Source organism: Narcine bancroftii, chromosome 3 (genome assembly GCF_036971445.1).
Source record: "Narcine bancroftii isolate sNarBan1 chromosome 3, sNarBan1.hap1, whole genome shotgun sequence".
Taxonomy (NCBI): domain Eukaryota; kingdom Metazoa; phylum Chordata; class Chondrichthyes; order Torpediniformes; family Narcinidae; genus Narcine; species Narcine bancroftii.
In genome coordinates, this window is record NC_091471.1 from 100,335,079 (window position 1) to 100,362,228 (window position 27,150).

Consider the following 27,150-nt stretch of genomic DNA (forward strand, 5'->3'; position numbering starts at 1 on the left):
GGAGATCCAATTTTCCTCCATTTGGGATACAGACCAGGATTCTTTTTCCAAGGCTTGGACTATATTTCTTCCCTGGTCTCATCCAAAACTTCCCATGGAGGAGTGGATGCATTGAGACCACAGTGTGACCCTGCAGCCTGCTCCAAATTCACCAGGAAAAGCAAAGCAAAGCAAAGCCTTCTCCCAGGCCAGCATCCCAAACACTGAGCCTCTATTATCCTCAGTTAGCTGGCACCTGCTTCTCCACGAAGAGAAGGCATCCAGGGTTCCATCACGGGAGCTGAAGATTAGGTGGACAGAGGAAAAGATTCAAGAATGTACTTTATCGATGATGTGCAAGATCCCCATTGATTCCTGAGACCCCTGACCATTGACTAGTCAAAATGGAGAGATGAACAATAAACCAATTTCAGCCCACACATGATTGATAGGAGCCCACCCACTCCCATCCATGGAAGGAAGACTTCGTGGTTCCCACCTTGTTTTCACCAGTCAACGCAGAACCCACCGAGAAGAGGTGCTGCCTCATCTCATCCCACCCCACACCCCCGTATTGCAAGGAAACAGCAGCCGAGTCTTTGCTGCGTTGCGAGTGGGTTTGGTGTCCACACACGACAAGGAGCGGGCTGATCGGGGCAGATCCGTCGGCGGCCGCTCCTACCTCTTCGGGAGATCTTGGCGTCGGAGCCAGGGCGGCCGCTGGAGGAGATACTGTTTGCTTTTACCGTAGTACATGAGGTCCTGAAATACAATGGCGCAGATACCCGGACCTGACCCGACATTCCGAAAAATCACGGAGAACAGGAAAATCGCAGCGAAAACCAGCCAGATGATGGCCAGAACCCCCAGGTCATTCCCAACAGCCATGTTGCCCCAGCGGAGCGCGCCCGAGGGAAAGGAACCCGCCGGCGCGGGGCAGATACTTCCGCTCCGGCTCCGAGGACCCGCTTTCATCGGCCGCGTCCCGTCCGCGCAGCACAGCGAGGCCTCGGCCTCGGTCACCGCCGGGGCCTGGCCCTTCTCTCCTGGCTCCAGGCCTTTGGGCGCTCGAACAAGACGAGGCCCGTATCTGTGTACAAGGGGCAGGGAGCGGTGATCAGCACCTGGAAGGTAAGGGTAGGCCGGACGGGGGTGGGAGCGAGGGACAACGTCTGAAGTTGGGAGGGCAGTGTGGGCAATGTCATAGCTCTGGGCGGATGAACCCCTCCCTCTGGGTGCTCGGTTTGCAGCTGGTATCTTTACACCAAAAGGCTGGAAAAACTTAACAGCTTCCACATCATCCAATGTTTCGGGCCTGGTATTGCTGAGTTTCTCAGGCACTTTATGTGCATTCAGTGCAAAGATGCCCAAAATGACTGGAAATCACAACGTCGGCAGACCTTCCTGTTTCACTTAAATCTACGACGCCGAGATTTAGTTCATATTATTTACAACAGTTACAGAGACTTTCTTGTTTCATGTCTTTGCTCTGTGTAGGGCACTACCAGTAACCCCAAAGACAAACTGAGGGAGCGATAGGCTTTAATACACAGAAGAACCTTGCTGGCATAGGAATGGCAGGAAGGGAGAGGTGTGTCACATTTGTGGCCCGAAATGTGAAGTTAATAAAATATTAAACACAAGTTTATCAGGTAAACTTCTCTGGGTTTTTTTATTCTCCGGTTTCCTTTGTTCTCCTGCTTGTGTTCTTATCTCGCTCCCATACCACGTGACTTGCGGTACATCTCATACATATTCATTATCAGGACATCCCTCCTTTAATCAGAAATAAACTTTACCTTCACTTACCAATATCCCTCGGAAACCTACAAACATCGTAACTAATGGTAATACTATAACTCAACTACATAAAATTTACTTCCGACAGCACTCATACATGCACTTTATGATATAAGATTAAAATACTGTCCCAAAGTTCTTATTAAAACTATGGCACAAAGTCTTCGTATCGTTTGGGCACTTTCCGGTTTCGTTTCGGCCTGCCTGCGATATTGTCGTCGCTTCTCGGTTGTTCACTCTCGGCGTCAGAAATACTGCTCGCCACGGCTTCGGGTGTTTCTGGCGCTCTAGTCACTTCATCAGGAGTGCTGGTAACTGCCTCTGGAACATCATCAGGTCTCTCCATTTCAGCATCTTGTATTGGCCTTTCAACCTCTTCACTCGATGTATCTCTGGACTGGTACCTTTTTACACTTGATACATTTCTCTTATACAGGACTCCAGTCGGAGACTTGACTGTCACCATACTGCCACTTCTGGATACGACAGTATAGGGTTGATGGTAATAAGGTGTGTCTAGCTTACCGCCAGTTTCATGCCTCACTAGAACATTATCTCCTGGCATGATGTCTGAGTACTTGGCTCCACATTTCGAATCTGTGTACAGCTTTGCTGCACCTTTCTTTTCAGCATCGTGGTCCCTCATCTCCTGGTCGTCTCGGATTTCCTTTATTTCTGGCATTTTTGTGCGGATTTTTCTCCCAAAAAATGCTTCTGCAGGACTTTTCCAGTGGTTGCATGAGGCGTTGCTCGATAGACAGCCACATAAGATAGCAATGCTTCTCGCCAATTTTGTCCTTCAGCGTGTGCAATCCTCAATCATTTTTCAATGGACTGATTTTGTCTCTCTACTTCTCCGTTGGCTTGCGGCCATTTCGGAGTTACTTTATGATGGTGGATACCTGTGGTCCTCATGTATTCTGCAAATGTCTCTGAAATGAATTGTGGACCATTGTCAGAGTATAATGTAACAGGTAATCCATATCTTGCGAATATCTCTGCTAATGCTTGTATTGTTTTTTCAGTGGTTGTGGACTTCAACACCACGTACTCATAGTATCTGCTATAGTAATCTATCACTACCATAATTGATTCACCCGTCGGTAAAGGTCCAAGAAAATCAACAGCTACGTCGATCCATGGTCCTGTCGGAAGTTGCGTACTCCGGATCGGTTCTGGCGGATTACTCCTACTTGTGATTTGACATCCGTGACAAGTTTTAACAAATCTCTCTGCGTCCTTATCACAACTTGGCCACCATACCTTGGTCCTGAGGTTTTGCTTGGTACCAACAATACCTAGGTGTCCTTCATGCGCTAAGGATACGATCTTCGGTCTCAATCTTTGCGGTATCACCAATCTGCAACCTCTCAATACACACTGTCTGATGCAACAAAGTTCGTCTCTAATGGGAATGTAAGCCTTGTGAGTACACTTGTCCCATTGTCCACTCTGTATGCATTCTCTTACTTCCATGAGTTCTGGATCACGTTCGGATTCTCTCTCGACTTCCTTCGTAGTCACAGCTTTCGGTGTCGCCTGAATAGCTACGAAGCGTACAAAGCTCTCTATTTCAGTTCCCAATTCTGACTTGGAATGTGGACCTCCATCCTTCACCAATCTGGACAGCGGATCTGCAATGTTTGCTTTCCCTGCAATGTGGATTACTTTATATTTGTAGGGTTGTAGTCTGAGTACCCATCTCTCTATTCTGGCACATGGTTTGGATCTAGGTGCATAGATCACCTCTAATGGCTTATGATCTGTGATGAGTTCAAATTCAATGCCGTATAAATATGCATGGAACCTCTCACAGGCCCATACAAGTCCGAGTGCTTCTTTCTCTGTCTGAGAGTATCTTCTTTCCACATCAGATAACTATCTGCTGGCATAGGCAATGATTCTTGGTCCTCCATCATGCATCTGGACCAACACGGCTCCTAAACCAACCAGGCTGGCATCCGCTATGACTTTGGTTGATGCCGCCGGATCGTAATATCCAAGAGTTTTTGCATCTGTCAGGCTTTGCTTCAGCGCTGTGAACGCTTTCTTCTGCTCAGATCCAAAATGAAATGGTACACCTTTCCTGGTTAGTTTCCTTAGTGGTTCTGCCACTGTAGCGAAATTAGGAATGAACTTTGCACAAAAATTGACCAATCCTAGGAAACTCCTCACCTCTGTTGCGTTCTGAGGTGCACGTGCCTCTGCAATAGCTTTCACCTTGGCCTCTGCAGGGTTTAGTCCTTCCCGTGTAAGTCTGAGTCCCATGAAGTCCATTTCTGACACACCAAATTGGCACTTGTTTCCATTCACGGTAAGGCCTGCTTCCTGTAGTCTAGATAGTACACGCCTCAACCGTTTGTCATGCTCTTCCTTTGTTGGTGCATGGACTATGATGTCGTCAGAAATGTTGGCAACTCCAGGAATGTCTTGAATCACTCGATGGATTTCATACTGGTAGATCTCCGAAGCTGCATTAATTCCAAATGATAGTCTCTTGTAACGATACAATCCACAGTGAGTCACAAATGTTGTCACATCTCGGGAACCTGGATCCAGCTCTAATTGATAATAGCCCCATTTCAGATCAATTTTTGAGAATACCTTGCTGGTAGTTATTTCTTGAAGTATTTCCTCCACTGTTGGTATAGGGTGTCGTTCTCTAATTATAGCTTCATTGGCCATTCTCATGTCAACACATAGTCTTATGTCACCCTTTGGTTTGGGCACAATCACTACGGGACTGACCCATTGTGTCGAATGTTCCACCGGTTCAATAATGTCTTGCTCAATCAATTCTTTAATTTTGGCTTCAATTTTCCCACGAAGTCCAAACGGAGTTCGGCGCATTGGTTGTGCCTTGGGTTTGACCGTTTCATCTACTGCTAGCTTCAATTGTCTACCTTTCAGCTTTCCTACTCCTTGGAAGACTGCGGGGAATTCTTGCTTCATATCCTCGTATGACTGAATTGAATTGACACAAGCTCCAATATGAAGTATTGCCAGGTCTTGCGCTGTGCTTCTACTCAGCAATGGTTCTCCCTTCTCTTCTATGACCATAAACTCTGCTTCGGTGTACTTATCTCCAGCTTCAACAGTTGCAGTAAAACATCCAATGGTCTGCAATGGCTTGGTTGCTGTGTATGGATAGTTTCTTGGAACACTTCTTTGAGGTACAGATGATCTTTTTCCTTTTCAACTTCTCCCATAAATGTCGATCAATCACATTACTGTCACTGCCTGAGTCTACAATGACCTGAACTGTCACTCCACCAATGATCACTGGGACCTTCTCATGACGTACTTCATTCAACGTAAATTGGTAACAACTCTGTACCTCCTGGGTATCATCATCGTCACCGTCTATCTGGCGAATGGTATCTTTCTTTCCAGGATACTTTCCTTTCCCCCAGGCTTTGCCTTTGGAAGTTGTACTCTTCCTCTTCTGGTCTGCATTGGACTTGCTTTTGCACTTCTTTGCAAAGTGGTCCTTACCTCCACACTTTCTGCAAACTTTGCCTTTGGCCGGGCAGTATGGGTCTTTTCCAAAGTGACCTCAGTTTCCACATCGATAACACTCCACGTCCTGTGTCGGTGTTTATCATGGCTGATTTTGTCGATGTGAGAGCCTCTTAATTTGCTAGCTTGAGTTGTCTTTCGGGGTCATGGTATGAAATTGCCCTTCAACAGCCTCTAATGCAGCAGCAATGGTTAAAGCATCGGTGAGTTCCAACTCACTCCCTCTTTCCAGTAGACGTCTTCTGAGCTTATCTGATCTGCAGTGCTGTACGACTTGATCCAATAATTGGTTGTCCAAATCAGCTGGCATGTAATTGCATCCAACAGCTAGCTGGCTTAGTCTCATCACGTACTGAGCAATTGTCTGGCCATCTTCTTGTCTCGTTCTCCGAAACAAATGGCGTTGAAATGTAGCATTCGGTGTCACTACATAGTGTGCATTTAATGCATCTACTGCTTTCCGGTACTCATCCTTTCTTCCAGTATTCAAAAGTGACTTAAATGTTTCCCGAACTGCAGGTCCAGCAGTGAAAAGAAGTAACGCCCTTCTCTGCGCTTTTAGTTCAACTGTACCGGTATCTAGAAATAGGCCACGACTGTCGGCGTAGGATTCAAATTCTTCCAGCCATGCCTTCCACTTCACACTTACAGTGACCCGTTGGGTCAAAATGAGCAATTCCACTATGTGTTAGAAAGTCACTGTCTGCACCAGCCATGAGGAAATATTCCAGCCCCAAAAGTACTGAGCAAAGAGAAAATCCTTATCACCTTGAAGTTGTCTGCAAACGTCTGTAATCTTGTTTAGTCTTTAATTTTCTTCAAGCTTCTTTCATCCTCGTCGCCAATGTCACATTTGTGGCCCGAAATGTGAAGTTAATAAAACATTAAACACAAGTTTATCAGGTAAACTTTTCTGGGTTTTTTTATTCTCCGGTTTCCTTTGTTCTCCTGCTTGTGTTCTTATCTCTCTCCCATACCACGTGACTTCTGGTATATCTCATACATATTCATTATCACGACAAGGTGGCTCAACCTTTATGGCCCAGGACCACGGAGGAGGAGTCATAGGGTATGAATCATCCGTGGGCGGGCCAGCTCTATATCTACAACCAACAATGATTACAATGGAGGAAACATATCACCACATTCACCCCTCCTTTTAGAACCACCTTAGATCTGGAACAGAAAAAAAACTGTCAAGACTAAAGATTCAGTCTCACCGGTGACCTCCTCTGTCTACGGGACCTACGGGGAGCAGGGATGGGAGTAGTCTGCTGTTCCTCCAGCCGAGTGTCTACAGGCGGGGGTCACCATTGGGTTAGATGGAGTGGGAACTGTTTGTGTCGGGGCGATGTCGATCACAGAACTGAAGGGAGGCAGGGTCAGTGTCCTGATGGGAGCCGGTCCCATTGGAGTGATGTCCGCAGTGGGTGGTATCTTGCGTGAGTCTGCCCCTAACAGTGAGGTCCATTGCGGGCTAGCATGAAATGCAGGGTTAACAGGGGTGTAATGAGTGGTTCCGGGCTCTCTGGCATGCGCCAGATCCCATATAGGTACAGTGTCGTTGTGGCCATCAGGTTACCTCACAAAGGCGTACTGAGGGTTCACATGAATGAGGTGCACCTCTTCGACCAACGGGTCAGTCTTATGGCCTCTTATGTGCATCCTGAGCAGGACCGGCCCTGGTGTTGCCAACCATGGAGAAATCGAAGAACCATTCACCTACTTCCTAGGGAAGGCAAACATGTGTTCGTGGCGGTACAAAGGAGTGAGTAAATGGCATGCAATGCCTCCGGCAGGACATCCTGCCAGCGTGACACTAGCAGGTCTCTGGACTTCAGGGCCAGGAGCACAGCCTTCCAAACAGTGGTGTTCTCCCATTCCACCAGTCCATTACCCTTGGGATTATAACTGGTGGTCCTACTGGTGGCTATGCCTCTGATGAGAAAGTACTGCCACAGCTCCTCTCTCATGAATGAGGATCCCTGATCACTGTGGATGTAATGGAGTACCCAAACAGAGTGAAGATACTGCATGGTGACTTAATCACTGTGGCCGAGGTCATATCCAGACAGGGGATGGCAAAAGACCACAGTGATTAAGGCACTACACAGTATCTCACTCTGTTCGGGTACCCCAATCACCACACTCTGGTCTGAATTTCAGTTTTGACATGACTTCGACCTGAAATATATTAACTCTGTTTCTCTTTCCACTGATGATGCCTTTAACTGGCAGAATGTTTTCAGCGTTTTTTAAATATTTTCATTTTAGATTTTCAGCATCTGCAGTTTTAAAAAAAAATTATTTGTGTATCATTTAGATGGCTGAATTTCCTCAGCAACACTGGCCTTGTACCCTACTCCTTAAAAGTGAAAGTGACTTGTTTGTTTATTTTCTCAGTTCTGGAGAAGGATTCTCAACTTGAAATGATAATTCCATACATTCTTGTACTTTTAATTTTTCTGTTCTGGAAATACATCTGTTTTTGTGTGTTTTGAAGCAGTCTTCAGAACACTGGCACAGTGTACATTTATCAGTCCCACATGTCAGATGAGACAATTCACTAATTTGTACAGGTGTGGCATTTTTCTGATTTGGATTTTTGGGGGGTGGGGTGGTGTGTTCATCACACTGAATCAGAAAGCTACATTGCAGGCAACAATGTAATTTTTTTTAAAATGCACTATTTTTGAGATTAATGTTATGGATCAAGGGGAAATAAAATTTGCTCCTGAGTCAAGCTAAAATGTTACTAGTTGTGCTTTGTACAAATGCATCTAGCAGATATTTCTTTCAATAAATTGCCTTCATCGTGCTATTTCAATTCATTGACTCTGCTGGTTCACAAAGCAATCCCATTCCCATTAATTTTCCATTTAACCTATTCTCACATGTACGTGATGAGATTGTCAACTTTATCCGCTTTGCTGCCGGCTTTCACCTTGACAAATTTAGTTGGACCATCACTGGTACTTTCTCCCCTCTCCTAATCTCACCGTCTCTATTTTGGGAGAAAAAAACTATCTTCAGATGTCTTTTATAAACCCACCAACTCCCATGGTTACCTTGATTGCACTTCTTCACTCCCCATCTCTTCAAAATTCCATTCTCTTTTTTATTTTGTTTTTTTAATTTTTTTTTAAACTTTATTTATTCGTTCAAAAAACAAATAATATATGACATATACAACAATTAACCATAAACATGAATGTTATTTTTTATATATATTAAAAAAAGAAAGAAAAGACCCCCCCCCCACCTTCAGCCAACTCTCCTAAGGAGAGCCATAAAGAAAGAAAAAATATTAAAGAAAAATTAAATGTACATATTAAGATCTAATCAATGTAAATTGAAATGCAAATATTCTGAATATAATAACCACTTATTAATTAATCAATATATAATTAACATGCGAAACATATGTAATTTTTTCCATTATTAAACAATATTTCATCTCATTATGCCATCTATTAATATCAAGCATATTTGTATCTTTCCACATACTAGCAATAGATTTTTTCACTATGGATAAAGCTAAATATACAAAAGCAAGCTGAAACTTATCTAATTCCAAGCCTTTCAAAGGTTGCAAACTGTCACATTTGTGGCCCGAAATGTGAAGTTAATAAAACATCAAACACAAGTTTTATCAGGCAAACTTCTCCGAGTCTTTATTGTCCAGTTTCCTTTGTTCTCCTGCTTGTGCTCTTATCTCTCTCTCATACCACGCGACTTCCGGTACATCTCATACATATTCATTATCATGACAGCAAACTACCCAGTAAAAATACTGTTGGATCTAAAACTATTTTAATCTTATACAGATATTCTAAAAACGATTGAATTTTCTTCCAAAAAGATTGCATATGTATACATGACCAAATGGCATGAAAAAAAGTTCCAACCGTATCACCACATCTAAAACACAAGTCTGATTCATGAAAACCATATTTTTTAAATTTTTCAGGTGTTAAATATAATTGATGTAAAAAATTATAGTTAATCATTGCATAACGGGCATTTATCAATCTAGTTACACTATCATAACAAATATCTAACGAATCATCTTCGGAAAAAATAAAACCAGTATCCACTTCCCATTTACTTTTAGATCTATCCCAACCCTTTTTATCCATACCATCCTGTAATATTTGATACATAGATGAAATATAACCCTTCTTTGGTACCTTCATAAGAAAAGTCTCAAATTTAGTCATTTTAGATAAAATCATATCTCTACCAAACATACATCTTACCAAAGATCAAATTTGATAATATAGAAACAAAGAATTCTTATCAATACCAAAACCTTCCCTCATCTGATTAAAAGATAAAAATTTACCCTCTTTAAAACAATCTCCCAAATTTTTCACACCTTTAAATCTCCAATGCAATAAACTTTGATTATGTATTGAAAAAGAAATAAGTTGATTATTATACAATGGAGTCAAAGCCGATAATATTCCCCTAGAGCCTGTCATTTTATTTTTCTTTATCCATAACTTCATTAAATGTTTTAGTACGGGCACATTATATTGTTGTAACAAATTTATATTCCATCTAAACAAAAATAGATGTATTTCAAATTCAGAAATATTTGCCATCTCAATTTTGGCCCAACTAGGAGGCCGTACCAAATCCATCAATGAAATAATAAATTTAAGTTGGGCTGCTTCATAATAATTTTGAAAATGTGGTAAACGTAATCCCCCTAACTCATATTTCCAAGTTAATTTATTCAAAGCTACCCTCGAAAATTTACCTCTCCATAAAAACTCCCTAACCATTTTATTCAAATCTCGAAAAAAAATATTATAAAGTAAATACGGAATAGATTGAAACAAATATTGTATACGCGGAAAGATATTGATCTTAATTGTATTTATCCTAGCCATTAAATTGATAGGTAAATCTTTCCATTTGATCAAATCAGTTTTAATTTTTTTCATTAACGGAACATAATTTAATTTATATAAAGATTTATAATTAACATTCAAAATTATACCCAAATATTTAATTCGATCAGTCCATTTCAAATTAATAATATTCTTATAAACTGAATAATCTTCACTTTTTTTCCCAATTATCTTTATATCCACAAAGACATCCATATTGTGTTAAACATTCCTTCAAGTGCAAAAATGACTGGGCTGGGTTTATTAAATACACCAATACATCATCAGCAAATAAATTAATTTTATACTCCTCATCTAAAACTTTCATACCTTGTATTTGTGTATTTTGTCTTATCAATTGTGCTAAAGGTTCAATCACTAACGCACACAAAACCGTTGATAAAGAACAACCTTGACGAGTTGATCGAGATAGTTTAAAGGGTTCCAAAATTAAACCATTCGTCAATACTCTAGCTACCAGTTTACTATATAGAGCCCTAATCCAACCAATAAAAAAAGGACCAAACTTGAATTTCTCCAAAACTTTAAACAAAAAGTTCCATTCAACTATATCAAATGCCTTTTCTGCATCTAGAGATATCACCATCGGATGATCTGAAGATTGTCGAAATCTATTAATCAAACTAATCACGTGCAAAATGTTATCTGAAGCATATCTATTCTTTATAAAACCTGTTTGATCCATATGAATCAACTTAGGTAAAAATTTAGCCAATCTAATATTTTAGCTATTATTTTATAATCTATATTTAACAACAAAATTGGTCTATATGAAGATACCTTCAAAGGATCTCTATCTTTTTTTGGAATTACTGTAATTAAAGCACTAGAACAAGACTCAGGTAATTCATAACGTTCTCCAACTTGACATAATACATCCCAAACACTGTGAATAAATCATCGTAAAAATTTTATAAAATTCAACTGAAAATCCATCATCACCAGGCGATTTACCATTCGGCATTTCCAGCATAGCCATTTTAATTTCCAAATCAGTAAATGTTTTTTCTAACTCCTGTATATCTGCATCCTCTAATATCAGTAAATTCAACTGTGATTAAAAAAAAAGATCAATCGATCCAGTTTCTTGTTTTCCTTCAGATGTATATAACTTTTTATAAAATGAGTAAAATTCATCATTAATCTCACGAGGTTATAAGGGCATTAGTAGTCCTCGAGATCTGTTCTTTCTTTAATTGCCACGCCAGTACCTTATGTGCTTTCTTTCTCTCCCCATTCATAATACCTTTGCATAGTCCTATTAATCACACATTCAAATTGATAAGATTGCAAAGTATTATATTCCAATTTCAACCTAGATAATTCTATTTTCTGATCTTCTGTAGCATCTTTCTGAAATTCCTTTTCTAACTCATCAGTTTCTCTAATTCAAAACTCTGATTTAATCGATTCTTCTTTATTTTAGAAGTATAACTAATTATTTGTCCTCTCAAATCATCCCATAATACAAACTTACTTTGAACAGAATTAGAATTTTCTTTTAAAAAAAATAATTTGTTTTTTCAAAAAAATCAATAAATTCCATATTTTTTAACAACATTGTATTAAACCTCCAACGATAGGCCACTTGGATTTTCTCAGAAGTTGCATATGTAAAATATAACAAAGAATGATCTGAAATCACGCTACTTTTATATTCCGCTTGTTGTATTTTCCCTTGTAAATGTGCCGATACTAAAAAGAAGTCAATCCTTGAAAACGATTCATGTCTAGATGAATAAAAGGAGAAATCTTTCTCTGTCGGATTAAGATGTCTGGAAATATCTCCAAATATTAAGATCTTTCATCAACGCTTGAACCTGAACTGCCATCTTGGATTTCTTAACTTTCTTCGGAGATTTATCTAATAAAGGTTCCAAAACACAATTAAAATCACCACCAAATAAAATATTATCATTAGCCTGACCCAAACATAAAAATGCATCTGAAATAAATATTTCATCATCTGCATTTGGGGCATAAATATTAAGTAAAGTCCAAAATTCACTAAAAATCTTACAATTCAATTTAAGAATACATCCTGCCTTTTCCTCCATTGATTGTAATTCAAAAGATAAATTTTTATGTATCAAAATTACTACACCTTTAGCCCGAGAATTAAATGAGGAAGAATATACATGCCCAACCCAGTCCCTCTTTAATTTCATACTTTCCTTAACATTCAAATGTGTTTCTTGTAAAAAAGCAACATCAATTTTCATTTTCTTAATATATGCCAAAACTCGCTTATGCTAAATCGGACTGTTTAATCCTTGAACATTAAAAGTAGGAAACCTCAACTTTGACATATCTACTATTGTTACTAAATACCAATAATATCTTTACATGAAAACTCAAATCAACGTATATAGGCCCTCCAATAGGAAAAAAAATCACAAATTAAAAATTAACTAAAATGAAAATTAAAAAAAATAAAGAAAAAAGGAAAATCCCCCCCCCCAAAAAAAACTACCAAAAGGTAGTAATCCCCGAAGCAAAAATTGGGTGTGGGTCACCCACCAGTGGCTGATGACTAGTAAAGAACTTAGTGCAAATCTCTCCCTCCCCAGCCAAACAATCAATAACATCAAAATATCATAATAACAAAAAAAATAAAGTAAGAAAAAAAATACTTCTTTTCATCCAAGTGATTCCAATCTTGAAAATCCCATTTCAGAAGAAGTTGGACTCTTTCCATTCCCATTTTTCCCATTTCTGCCATTTCTTCCATTTCCAGAACAACCAGATTTTTCTTTAGGAGATAATGGTAGACTATGTCTTTGTCCTCTTATATCTGGCAATGAATCAGCAAAAATCATTGCTTCACGATCATTTTCAAAAAACTGAAATTGATAGTCTCCATAAAACACCTTCAACACTGCAGGGTAGCAAAAAGTAGACTTCTAACCTTTACGTCACAAAACTTCTTTAACTGGATTAAATCGACGTCGACATTGAATGACCTCTTGACTCAAATCAGGGTAAAAGAAAACTGCTATTCTGAATCAATAACGGAGTTTGTCGTTGTCTCACATTCTGCACTGCTAATCGAAGTATTGCTTCTCTGTCCAAATAATTCAAACATCAAATTATTACCGGTCTCGGTGGTTGACCAGCTGAGGGTGTTCTTCTTAGAGCTCTATGGGTTTTTTCCAGTACCAATCCCCCAGAAAAAATCTTGCCCTAATACTTGCGGGATCCAGTCTTTAAAGAAACGAAGAGGATCTTGTCCTTCTATACCTTCTGGAAAACCAACAATTTTCACATTATTCCTTCTGCTTTGATTCTCCAAGTAGTCTATTTTCCTCTCTAGCTCTTTCTCCCGTTCTCCCAATTCTATGACTGAATTTTCAGCACTTGTTCTGTGTTAGAAGCCACTTGTTTACAGTCCAAAAAAGCAGTCTGAAATTTTTAAAATTTTTCATATGCACCCACATGTGTCTTAACCATATTTAATTCTGAACTTATACCAGCATTCATTTGAGACATTTCATTCATTTGAGATGTCAAAGGTTTAATAACAGCTTGAACAATAGCATTTAATTGCATACACTGTAGGTCAGAAAAGCTCAGCCCTGCTCTCTCTGATGTAGTGACAGAACAAGGTAACTGCAGCTCCTGCTGCAACTCAACAGAAGGCATTTTAAAAGTTTTATTGCGGGTCTGGACACCCAGTGACGGCACTCCGACTTCCTCAGGGAGTCGCCGCTGGTCTCCCCCCACATCTCGTTATTTTTTCATGAAATCACGAAGAAAAGCAATTTCTTCAAATTGAAATGCTTCCTGATGCATTTCCAACAATGGAGTTGTCTTCCTGCGTGCTCCCTCTGTTAAAACCGAAAGGCTTTCCAAATCAGGGTCCACTTCTTGAGAACACGCACCTTTTTCCAGAGAATGAGTAATTCCAGCGCCATCCTTCACTTGGTGAGTAATAGACATTTTTTTTTCAACTCCCACAGGCAGTCTTTGAGGTTTAGACACTGAAGAGATTAAGCCTGAGGCTTTATCAAGTCATCTAGGCCCCAAATCTTCAGCACTTCGAAAATGTAACTCCTTCTGCACTTGAGGTTTAATCTTTTTACCATTAGTGGCCATAATAATTCCTTGATACTTTAAACTAAAATTTAAAAAGTTTAAACTTGAAAACAAAGAGTTAAAAAACAGGTACTTAAAAGTCTGGCCAGAGAAGTCGAGATTACACATCTAGACTCTACGCCATCTTGCCACACCCCCCAAAATTCCATTCTCTTAATTTCTCCGTCTTTACCTCGTCTCTTCCCAGCTCAGCCCTCATACTGCATCTCCTCTATTTACCATACATATACCCCCTCACCCCCACCCTGATACAACAAGGACAGGGTTCCCCTCATCCTTACCTAACAGGTGGAGCAACACTTGTGAATATGTAGTGGTCATCTACTACAGCTGGTGCTTCCGATGCAGTCTTTTCTATGTCCAGTAGTCTGAACATAGACTGGGAGATTGCTTCGTTGAGCACCTTTTGCTCTGTCCACTGCAACAGCAAGGACCTCCCAGTGGGCAACCACTTCAGTTCCACACACTATTGCCACACTATTTTTCCATGGCCTCATGCTTCCAAGTTGCCATCCGCCTATTGAAAGAGCAAGAACCTTATATTGCATCTCAGCAGTATCCAACCATACAGCATCATTAACAACTTGTCCAGTTTCCATTAAGCCCCTCTGCCAGTCTCTCTTTTTCCTTCATCTGTGTGACTTCCTTCTTCCAGCTTTCTGCCCCCTTCCCTTCCATCAGGAAGCTATTTTTCATTGCCATCTACCCCATCATTTCTCAGCTTATTTTTCTTTTTAAATTTCTAAAAACTTATAATGATACAGCACAATACAAGGCCCGACTGGCCCATGAAACTTGTGCAGCTCAATTATACCCAATTAACCTACCAACCCTATATGTTTTGGAAGGTGGGAGGAAACTGGAGCACACAGAAAGGACAAACTGCTTACAGTCAGCATTGGATTTGAATGGGAGTGTAATGGTGTTGCACTATCTGTGCAGCCCACCTGTAAACACCTTAACTGTTAGCCTGTACTCCTCCCCTTCCCCCTATATTTTCATTCAGGCATCTGCCTGATTTTCAGCACTGTTGAGGAAGGCCTCGGCCAAAACACCGACTGCCTTTTACTCCCTATGGATGCTGGGTGGCTGTTGAGTTTCTCCAGCACTTTTGTGCACTCAGATATCCATCAACTCGTTCAATCTCTATCTTGAATAAACACAGTGACTGAATTTTGTCAGGATGGAATATTCCCAATACTGCCTATTTTATGGGTGGGGAAATTTCTTCTCAGTTCTGGATTTTATCCCTGACAAAGGAATCCAGAACTATGGATCAGAGTCTCAAATAAGCAGTAGGCATTTTATGATTGAAGGGGGTAAAATTTCCCCCTTTCCTTGGCAGAAGGAGGTGGATCTTCAAGTTTCTACACCATGTATACAAAGCTACATTTCTTGCAATGCCTTTTACAAAAATACTGTCCCTGAAATCCTTGCAGTAACATTCTGAAAGCAATTTGTCACTGGTTAGATACTGAAAAGTGGTACTGAGTGCAATAATAAACAAACTGTTTCAACAATGTTGAGTAAGGGCTAGCTGTCAACTTCGATTCATCTTCTTTGAAATATTGGCTTGGTAATTTTAGTCATAAGAAAGAGCAGACTAAACTTGTTAAGGTTTCGCCTGAAATAAAGGTCCTAATATTAGAGAACTCCTTCAGAACAACATTGGAGTGTCAACCTTGATTATTTTGACTTCAAGTCTTTAGAGTGATAATTAAATCCATGATCCAAATCAGAAGTAAGTACATGACACCATAAATTCTGGACATTGCTTCAGGCTCATTCACATTTTACATGAATATAATATCTCACCATAATCAATGCATGCACTGCTCTGGATTAATCTTCACTTCTCTATGTCTGTAAATATATGTGAGAGGAGACCAGAGCACCCAAGGGAAACCTGGTGGAAGAAAGGATTCAAAAGCAAAAAAAGTAAATCAAGTTTTGTTAGAATGCTAACTTCTACAATTTAAGTTTTACAGCTATTCAAGCAAACATGTACGAACCCAGTTGGATCGTTTTGTGACCTTTCTGAATGGCAATTAAGGTCACTGTGACTCCAGTGTGCAAGCTCCAAAGTCAGATTCAACATTTAGTTGAAAGTGCAGCTGAAATACGGTAAATAATAACCTGCCTTTTTATTTGTTTGTTCACAAACCTGCTGCAAAATATAATTTCACCACAATAATCATATCCCCAAAGATATTTTACATTACAGGACAATATTTGAATCCAGGTATAGCCAGTTACATGACTGGTTCTATTCTATTTTATAGACAAAATCTATTGATTTGAAATACAATCTCTTAAAATTGCTGAGGCTGAGGGGACTTTAAAGTGAACTGCAGTTCATCTCTGCATCTGGATTCTGGGTTGGCAGCAAAATCCCAAGTCACCCCAGGGCTGGTGCTCAGACCATGCTGCTGATTCATATTCATTTCAAATATAATCATCAAGTTTGCAAATGATACAACAGTAATTGGTCTCATCAGTAATAGTGATGGCTCGGCTTACGGAAAGGAAGTTGGGCAATTATAAAATGGTGCAAGAACAACAACCTGAGTCTCAACGTGGACGAGTCAAGGAGATGATTGTGACCCTCAGGAGTATGAAGGTCAACCATTTTCCATTACACATCAATAGTTCTGTCGTCTTGAGCAGAATGTTCCTTGGTGTGCGTATAAAGGGCGACTTACCCTGGACCCACAAGACTCACTCATTACTCTGGAAGGTGCAGCAGTGCCTACACTTCCTAAGGAAGGCAAGGCTATCAGCTTCCATCTTGACAACTTTTTACAGAATCACAATCAAGAGTGTCCTATTGGGTTGCATGGTTTTGTCTGCTGCATAGCATTGGACTAGAAGCCAATGCAGAGGATAATCAAACCAGCCAGAGGATCACTGGGTTCTCCCTTTCCTCTATTATATAATTTTCTTTTTTATTTCTATCTCAGTCATAGGGTCATATAGCTTGGAAACGGGTCCTTTGGCCCAACTTGCCCATGGCGGCTAAACTAGCCCACCCACACTAATCTCACCTGCCTGCATTTGGCCCCTAGACCTATACTATCCATGTATTCATCCAATTTTTTCCTGAAACATTGCAATAGAACATGTCTCAACCAGCTCCTCACGCAGCCCATTCCATATTCTTTCCAGTTATGCAGGAATTGGGATATTACACTGAGTTAAATGGACCTAACCAATGGGATTAGTTCATCAATCATTAATCGATTTGACAGTAATGTTTCCAGAGTTCATCTTATCTTTCAAGATTATCTTTCATTCAAACCGTTCTGATAGATGTCCAGGATAATTGTGGTCACCCAGTACAATTATTCTTGAGCTGAGCTAGGAGCTAACTTTTTCTGGGCTAATCGTTTGCACCTAATTCTTGAACATTCCTTTTTCTGGAGAGGTGCAGAGGAGCTCCCTAAACTGCTTGTTTCTTCTCCTGGAGTCTAAGTAAACATTCTAGCTCCAGATATTCTTTGCTGACCCAGGTATACCTAGTCAAAATAGACTAAGATAGGAGTTATTATGATTCCAGATTATGGCATATTTGGGATTTCTGAATGCTTATTTTGGAAGCAGTTGGATGGACCTGAGCTTCTGAGGCCCTCAGAGAATTGAAACAGAGGGATCTTATAATACCGGTTCATAGTTCTCTGAAAGTGGCAACTTAGTGTTGATTAAGTCGAGAAGGTGGCATTTGGCATGCATGGTGGGGGGTGAGGTCAAAATTTGGAACAAAATGATACAGCTGTGATGAGACCACACAAAGTGTTGTGTGCAGCTGATGGAAGTGGTGCAAAAGAGATGTACCAGGATGTTGTTGGAACTGGAGGGCTTGAGTTATAAGGACATGTTGAATAGGCTGGGGCTTTTTTCCCTGGAGTGAAGGAGGCTGAAGGATGAATTTATAGAGATTTATAAAATTATGAAGACCAAGGATAAAGATCTCAGGGTAGCTGATTCTAGAACTATAGGTTTAAGGTGTGGGATGGGGAAGATTTAAGAGGGACCTGAGGGGCAATTTTTCATTCAGAGGGTGGCCCGCCTCTGGAATGAGCTGTGAGAGAAAACTATAGAAACAGACACAATTATGATGTTCAAAAGACATTTGAACAGGTATAAGAATAGGAATGATTTGGAAGGATATGGACCAAATACATACAAATATGGACCAAATAGGACTAGCCCAGAATGCTAACTTGCTCAGCATGCACATATTGGAAATAAGGCTCTATGACTTGATAACTACAGGTAGGCCCCACATCAAATATCAGGTCTGTTTTTAAGAATCAGCAATGGCAGGCAGGTTATTCTTTCCTTGAATTTTGGTGTGTTTATCAATTACAGTAGAAGAACTGTGTCTGTCCTCTTTATGGTTCTATGTATTTCATTATGGACTGGGAGTAAAATTATAAGAAAGATTTAAATAAGTTTGTGATCTTTTGAACAGGAGGTTGAAATGTGATCTTAGTGAGCTGCTAAAAATCTTAAATCTTTGATGGAATCGATATGGTAAACCGGCTTCCTCTGATAGGCATTTTGAAGATCAAGGTTACGTAAAATTAGAGATGGACTGTTCAGAAGGAAAATCAGAAAGCAGTTATTCAAAACAAATGGAAATAGAAATCTAGAATTATTTCCCTCAAGGCACCGTGGATGCTGGATCAATTAAAATGGTCGAATCTGAGGTAGATGTTTCATTAGAAAATGAAATATCTATTTTAACTTTTCTTTTAAGATATTCATTCAGATTATGTGGATATTAATGAGAAGGCCACTGTTCATTGTCCATCCCTGCAACCAGGTCATTTCAGAAGACAGGAGAGTTATCAGATGAATGAGATTATAAAGTCAACAGGTATGAATTTCAGATTTTCTTTCCTGAAGAAGTTAAGTAAACCAGATGGGTTTTAATACAGTCTATTGGTTGTATACTTACCAAGAAGGCTACTCCCTTTTTAATACAGATTTATTTAATGATATGAATTTAAATTTTTTAGTTACTATTACATGATTTAAATTCTCAGTTCAGTTGCTTATTCACTCTGCTAAAATACCATGAACCTTGCTCATGTTTGATTTTCTTTACACTACTGCCTCCTTTTAGACAGTGCATTATGGTTCAGTTCATTGTTCTGATTGAATTGATGGATATCTGAAATCATAAAGTTACATTTAGAGAAATGATGCGAATGAGAGTTACCTATATTTGTTGGAAATAAATTAAACATGCAACTTGATCAAAGTTTTCAAGTTATTAAAGGGAATAGATACAGAAGATATAGAGAAACTATTTTGATTTGTTCATAACTTTACAACAAGGGGGATAGCCTAAGGATTAGACTAAGTCCTCTCCATAGCAGTTATGAAGTATTTCTCTATGCAAAGTGTAGAATATTGAAGGTCTCTTCTGCAAGTAGCATTAATGCAATGTGAATTGTTAAACTAAACACAGTAATTTTTTTGTTCACCACAAACATTGAGTATTTTGGGAAAAGGCAGTCAGTGATCCCAACAAATGTTAGGACATGCTTGAAGGGCTAGAAAATTCATGTTCCTAAGTGGTCCAACTCATTGTTATGTTAAAGTTTAGATTAAGATAGGCCTGGTGATTTCTTTTCAATAATGGCATTAATAAATCAGATTTTTTTTGTTGCAAAAATCTGTTAGTTTCATTGACCACATTATTGATAGTAGTTTTTATTCTAGCCTTTTTTATAACTAAATGTAACTTTCCCATCTGCTATTGTGGCATTTGAAATATTCTTCATATTGTTATTCTAGCCCTCTGGATTCCTAGTACAGTGCATTCATTCCCTTTTTAATTGAACAAACTAAAAATAACACAAATGAATTATAGAAGACTTCTAAAATGTGGTCCAATAAATTAATCTACAGATAACTGAAAGGATCTATCATTCTCTAACTTTTAATATGAAAAAAGCTTTTTGGGCAAGATGAAGATTTCACCTGTTAAGATGACATCAATTACCATTCTATGGTGTGAAAGAAAGGAGAATTGACAATAGAGTTAGTAGCCTAACGTAATTGGCATAAATCAAATTTTTAATCATGCAAATGTACTTGAGTAGATTTCATTCACAATGCAGATGATCATATTAGCCACTGAATTAAAGTTTTAGGCATACAACTCGGGAACAGGCCCTTCTGGCTTATGAACCCATGCCCCTCAAATTCCAAAATTAAACTACAATTCTCATACGTTTTTGAAGGGTGTGAGGAAACTGGAACTCCCAGTGGAAACCCACATGGTTATGGGGAGAACGTATAAACTTACAGACAGCACCAGTTTCAAACCCAGGTTGTTGGAGCTGTAATCTTTGGCTTGGCTTCGCGGACGAAGATTTATGGAGGGGTAATGTCCACGTCAGCTGCAGGCTCGTTTGTGGCTGACAAGTCCGATGCGGGACAGGCAGACACGGTTGCAGCGGTTGCAGGGGAAAATTGGTGGGTTGGGGTTGGGTGTTGGGTTTTTCCTCCTTTGTCTTTTGTCAGTGAGGTGGGCTCTGCGGTCTTCTTCAAAGGAGGTTGCTGCCCGCCGAACTGTGAGGCGCCAAGATGCACGGTTGGAGGCGATATCAGCCCACTGGCGATGGTCAATGTGGCAGGCACCAAGAGATTTCTTTAGGCAGCTGTAATAGTGTTGTGCTAACTGCTATGCTAATTTTTTTTTTTAAACTTTATTTAAGATTTTATAACATCAATAACATATAGGATTACATTAAAAAAAAATTAAGAATAAAATAATAAAATTACAATACAGTATCAGTAATCTAAATAAACTATACCCTCCCCAATAATTATTACACATTAATAACCCAACTCAAATTAGTCCAACCCCCCCTTTCCCCCCAAAATAAAGAGTGAAGAATTAATAAAGTTAATAATATATGTAAGAAAAAAAACCCACTTACAAAAAAAAACAAAAACATAACCGATTAAAATACTAACAAAAAGAAAAGTAATTAATACTAAAATATCAGACTTAAAAAACATATTTAAATCAAACTTAAATGCATATATTTAACAAACGGGGTTAAGATGAAACATATATTTAACTCAAACTTAATATAAAAAATTAGTAAAGTTAGTAACATTATCTATCAAAAATTCTTAAACAATAATCAATTTTTATAGACAAATCATCTTCTTAGACAGTCTCTTATGGTTGAAAAGGACTTGCCTCCAGTTCTGATGCATAGAAAATTATTTTAACATGAAACAGTTGCTGCTTACCAGCTACTACAGGCTTGACAGCGAAAAGGCAAGGAAGTCTGAGAGAAAGGGAGATTAAGTTGTGCTGCACAAACTGTGCATATATGAATACACGTGTACTTGCGCAAAAAAGCAGACACACATGCGTGCGTGCACACCATAATATTTATTTAAAATTACACTTTTAAAAAAAAAAGTTATTTGCCCCAATGTTCCACAATTTTAAAATTGTAATCAAACAATTCACATTTGATTAAAATGCACATTCCAGATTTTATTCAAGGTTATTTATATACATTTTGGTTTGACCATGTTGAAATGACAGCACTTTTTATACATAGTCCCCTCATTTAAGGACACCATAATGTTTGGGACATAGCAATATATGTATATAAAAGTAGTCACATTCAGTACTTCATTGCATACAATGACTGCTTGAAGTCTGTGATTCATAGACATTACCAAGTGCTGAGTATTTTCTCTGATGATGCTCTGCCAGGCCTCTGCTGTGGCCAATTTGAGTTCCTGCTTGCTTCCCCTTACATTTTCTCTTCTTCACATGGAAGAAATACTCAATTGGATTTAGCTTGGGTGACTGAGTTGGCCATTCAAAACTGTTCCAGTTTTTTTTCAGCTTTGAAAAACTCCTTTGTTGCTTTAGCAGTATGTTTGGGATTATTGTCTTGCTGCAGGATGAAGCACTGTCCAATAAGTTTGGAGGCATTGGCTCGAACCTAAACAGATATTTCTATACGCCTCAAAATTCATTTTGCTACTGCAATCAGCAGTTATTATCATAATTGAAGTGTGCCAGTACCTGTGGCAGCCATATATGCCCAGGCCATAACACCCCTACCATCATGTTTCATAGATGACGTGGTATACTTTTAATCTTGTGCAGTTCTTTATGCCTTCACACTTTGTTCTTGTCATCACTCTGATACAGGTTAATCTTGGTCTCATCTGTCCACAATATCTTTTCCCAGAATTCTGCAGGTTCTTAAATAGTTCTTGGCAAACTACTCTGGCCATCCTGTTTCTGTATCAAACTAATGGTTTATATCTTGCAATGTAGCCTCTATATTTCTGGTCCTGAAGTCTTCTGCAGACTGCAGTCATTGACACATTCACACCTGCCTCCTGAAGAGTTTTTCTAATCTGTCAGACAGGTTTTAGGGATTTTTCTTCACTACGACGAGAATTCCATCAGCAGTGGAGATCTTCCTTGGCCTACCAGTCCCTTTGCGATTACTGAGCTCACCAGTACACTTTTTCTTCTTAATGATGTTTTAAATAGATAATTTTGGTAATCCTAAGGTTTGGGCGATTTTCTTTACTGTTTTATTCTTGTTTTTCAGCCTCCTAATGACTTCTTTGACTTTCATTGGCTCAACTCTGGTCCTTGTGTTGTAAAATGCCAACTAAAGACTCCAATGATCAATAGCTTAGAAAAAAGCCTAGCTCTCTTATACCTGTACCAGTGAAGAAATTAAACATACCTGAGTAATCACAAACACCTGTGAAGCCAAATGTCCCAAACATTATGGTGCCCTGAAATGGGGGAAATATGTATAAAATGTGCTGTAATTTATACATGGTCAAACCAAAATGTATACAAATAACCTTGAATAAAATCTACAATGTGCATTTTAATCACGTGAATTTTGATTGTCTGATTACAAATTTAAAACGAGCACAGGGACAAATAAAGGAAAAGGTGTCTACGTCAAACATTATGGAGGGCACTGAATGTTCGCAGAAAGTCTTACCCATATCTCTCCTATCCATCAATCACTCATTTCACCCACCTCCTTTCACCTTCCTTTACATTTTAGTTTCCCTGCTTTTGCCCCCAAGTCCCTTACTTCCATCTATCAACTCCTGCTTTCTCCAGCTGACCAGTTGCCATCCATTCACTTTAAACCAGAGTGAGCCTATACAACTGCAGTGACGCTGCTTCCCAAATGCCACTCACCTTTCCACAATCTCAGTAGCTGTCCTCTCCAAACTTCTCGGGGTAGGTTGGATATATAATGAGAAAGGTAATGTTTTCATTGCTATAAGAGCAATGGGGTAAGATTTAATAGATAGATCTTTTGGTGCCCATTTAATGACTGAACTGGCATTTTTGTACACTGATTCCGAGAGCTTGAATAAATTCATGTAAACAATGATTTGTTTTTATTTGATTTTTATTTTATTGGGATGGCACGTAGCATTGCGTAGCAGTTAACGCAATGCCTTTACAACACAGCGATTAAATCCCATGCTGTCTGTAAGTACTTGGTACATTCTCCCCATGCCTGCGTGGGTTTTTCCCCACGGGCTCCAGTTTCCTCCCACCATTGGAAACGTACCATGGGTGTAGGTTAATTGGGTGTAAAGTGGACAGCATGGACTCGTGGGCTAAAATGACCTATTACCATGCTGTGTCTAAATTTAAAAAAAATATAAACATTTAATTTAAAAATAATTCTTAAGTTGTCTGAAATAATATCAGTGGTTTGAGTGAAGATGTTTTGGAATTTTGATTCTCCCTAGCCTTCTATAATGAAAACTTTCAAAAATGATTGGGCATGGTGAGCTTTCAAAGCAAAGCATTGAGAATTGCCATAAATACATTATAGTTCTGGAGAAACTCAGGAAGTCCTGTAGAATCCATTGAAGGCAAAGATATATAACAAACATTTTGGGCCTGAACCCTTTGTCCAAGTATGAGCAAAAAGCAGTCAGACACTGAATAAATCATAGCAGGTGAAGAGAAGAAGGGTCAGGGGGAAGAGCATAGGCCAATAGCCATGAGCCTATCAGTGGACATAGATAGGAGGGCAGAAGAAAAAAAGCTGAGAATCCGGGGAGGGGGTAGCTCTTAAGGCAGAGCTGGAGGAGAAAGGAGACAGGTTAAGGAGAGAGAGAGTCAAGAGGAGGGGAGCAGTAGGAAAGGATACATAAGAATAGGGAATGAGAGAGACAGGGTGTGGGGGGGCCCTAATGGAAACCATAGTTGATGATAATACCATGTGGTTAGAAGGTCCCCAGAGGTGGTGTTCCTTCAATTTGTGAGAGGTCGTGAGACCATGGACAAATATTTCAGCGTGGTAAATTAAAATTGGTTGCCACGTGAGATCCCCACTATTACAGCAGACAGAGTGAAGGTACTCAACAAAGGAATCTCTCAGTTTGCTTCAGATCTCTCCGATGTAGCGGAGGCCACAGCAGGAGCACTGGATGCAGTAGATGACCCCGGCAGATTCAAAAGTTTTTTTAAAAACTTTTTTGATTAACCTAATACATTCCAATGTAACTTTTTTGATCTTTGAGATCTTTACTTCTGTTGCTCATGCCGTAGCATTGTTTCTTCTTCTTAGCAGGGTGCAAGATAATTCGCTTTAGAATTTTATCTGATGCTATCTCCATGGCTCGGAGTTTTGTTTGACATCACAGAGGCCTAATAGTATAAACTGACACTATCCTTATTGTAGAAAAGAAACAATATAATAAAAGTCATCGTTTATTTTCACTGTTCCCCATGGGGAGGATTGACCTGTTAGGTTGAAGGAATGAGAAAGGCTTCATGGATTAAATGCTTGGAGTGCTTACTTAAAGATGACAGAAACAAATGGGGCTGGAGTGAAGTACAATGAAACATAAATCCAGAAAGGAACTTTGTGGTCTCCTAATCCTTGGCTGTTGTGGTTACATGGGTCATGCCCTGTAATATCAACAGTACAGCAATCTGTTAAAATAACCATATAACCATATACAGCACAAAACAGGCCAGTTTGGCCCTACTAGTCCATGCCGGAACAAATCCCCACCCTCCTAGTCCCACTGACCAGCACCTGGTCCATACCCCTCCAATCCTCTCCCTTCCATGTAATTATCCAGTCTTTCCTTAAATGTAAATAGCGTCCTTGCTTCAACCACCTCTGCCGGAAGCTTATTCCACATCCCAACCACCCTTTGCGTGAAGAAAATTCCCCTCATGTTCCCCTTATAATTTTTTCCCTGCAATCTCAAACCATGGCTTCTGGTTTGAATATCCCCCACTCTATATCCACGTCAATATCTCTTTGTCCCTTTTAAAATCTTGAACACCTCCATCAAATCCCCCCTCAATCTTCTACGCTCCAGGGAAAAAAGCCCCAGGCTGCTCAACCTTTCTCTGTAACTCAAACCCTGACATCCTGTCAACATTCTCGTGAACCTTCTTTGCACTCTCTCTATTTTGTTTATATCCTTCCTATAATTTGGTGACCAAAACTGCACACAGTATTCCAAACTTGGCCTCACCAATGCTTTGTACAATTTCATCATAACATCCCAACTCTTGAATTCAATACTCGGATTTATGAAGGCCAACGTTCCAAATGGCTTCTTCACCACTCTATCTACCTGAGTATCAACTTTGAGGGTACTATTTACCATAACTCCTAAATCCCTTTGTTGCTCTGCACTCCTCAATTGTCTACCATTCAATGTATATAACCTATTTAGATTTGCCTTTCCAAAATGCAACACTTCACACTTATCCGTATTAAATTCCATCAGCCATTTCTCAGCCCACTCCTCTAGCTTTCCTATATCTCTTTTTAAGCTACGGTAATCTTCCTCACTGACCACAATACCACCAATCTTTGATTCATCTGCAAACATACTTATCCAATTCATCACCCCTTCTTCCAGATCATTAATATATATATAACAAACAATAGTGGACCCAGGGGCGATCCCTGAGGAACTCCACTAGTCACTGGCCTCCAATTTGACAAACAATTTTCTACCAGTACTCTCTGACACCTCCCATCCAACCATTGCTGAATCCATTTCACTACTTCCTTATTTATACCTAATGCTTCCATCTTTTTTCCTAACCTCCTGTGGGGAATTTTGTCAAAAGCTTTACTAAAGTCTAAATAGACAACATCCACAGCCTTCCCTTCATCAATCTTTTTTGTTACCTCCTCGAAAAACTCTATAAGGTTTGTTAAGTATGATCTACCCCTGACAAAACCATGCTGACTACTACCTATCAATCCCTGTTCTTCCAAATATTTGTAAATGCCATCTCTCAGAATACTTTCCATCAACTTAACCACCATAGAGGTCAGACTCACAGGTCTATAATTTCCAGGCTTACAATTGGACCCTTTCTTAAACAGCGGAACAATATGAGCCACCCTCCAATCCTCTGGCACTACCCCGTGACTAGTGACATCCTAAATATCTCTGTTAATGGCCCCACTATCTTTACACTAGTCTCCCTGAGTGTCCTGGGAATACATTGTCCAGACCCAGAGATTTGTCCACCTTTAACTTTTTTAACACTACCCTTGGATATTCTTATATGATTCATGACCTCCCCACTATTTTTCTTTACTTCAACTGGTACAATATTTTTTTTCCCTAGTGAATACCGAGGAAAAGAAATCATTTAAAATTTCCCCCATCTCCTCTGACTTTTCACATAGCCTACCCTTCCTATCTACAAGGAGTCCCTCACTAATCTTTTACTTTTAATGTACCTATAGAAACCCTTTGTATTTATTCTTACTCTGCCTACCAATGCCTCTTCGTGCCT

At 39.4% G+C, this 27,150-nt stretch overlaps 1 protein-coding gene and 1 long non-coding RNA gene across 2 annotated transcripts in view; one reads left to right on the forward strand and one right to left on the reverse strand.

Annotated features, from left to right (window-relative positions):
* Positions 1–1,187, reverse strand: part of srd5a3 (steroid 5 alpha-reductase 3) — a 14,116-nt gene extending 12,929 nt beyond the window's left edge. Inside the window, exon 1 of the mRNA XM_069924648.1 lies at positions 662–1,187. Coding sequence (XP_069780749.1) covers positions 662–954 — 293 coding nt within the window. The 5' untranslated portion in view covers positions 955–1,187. The remainder of the gene's footprint in view (positions 1–661) is intronic.
* Positions 459–23,684, forward strand: LOC138757403 (uncharacterized). The gene is made up of 4 exons (XR_011353573.1): positions 459–1,110; positions 16,293–16,436; positions 19,072–19,191; positions 22,928–23,684. It is a non-coding gene; the product is annotated as an uncharacterized lncRNA (long non-coding RNA).
* Positions 23,685–27,150: the final 3,466 nt, after the last annotated feature.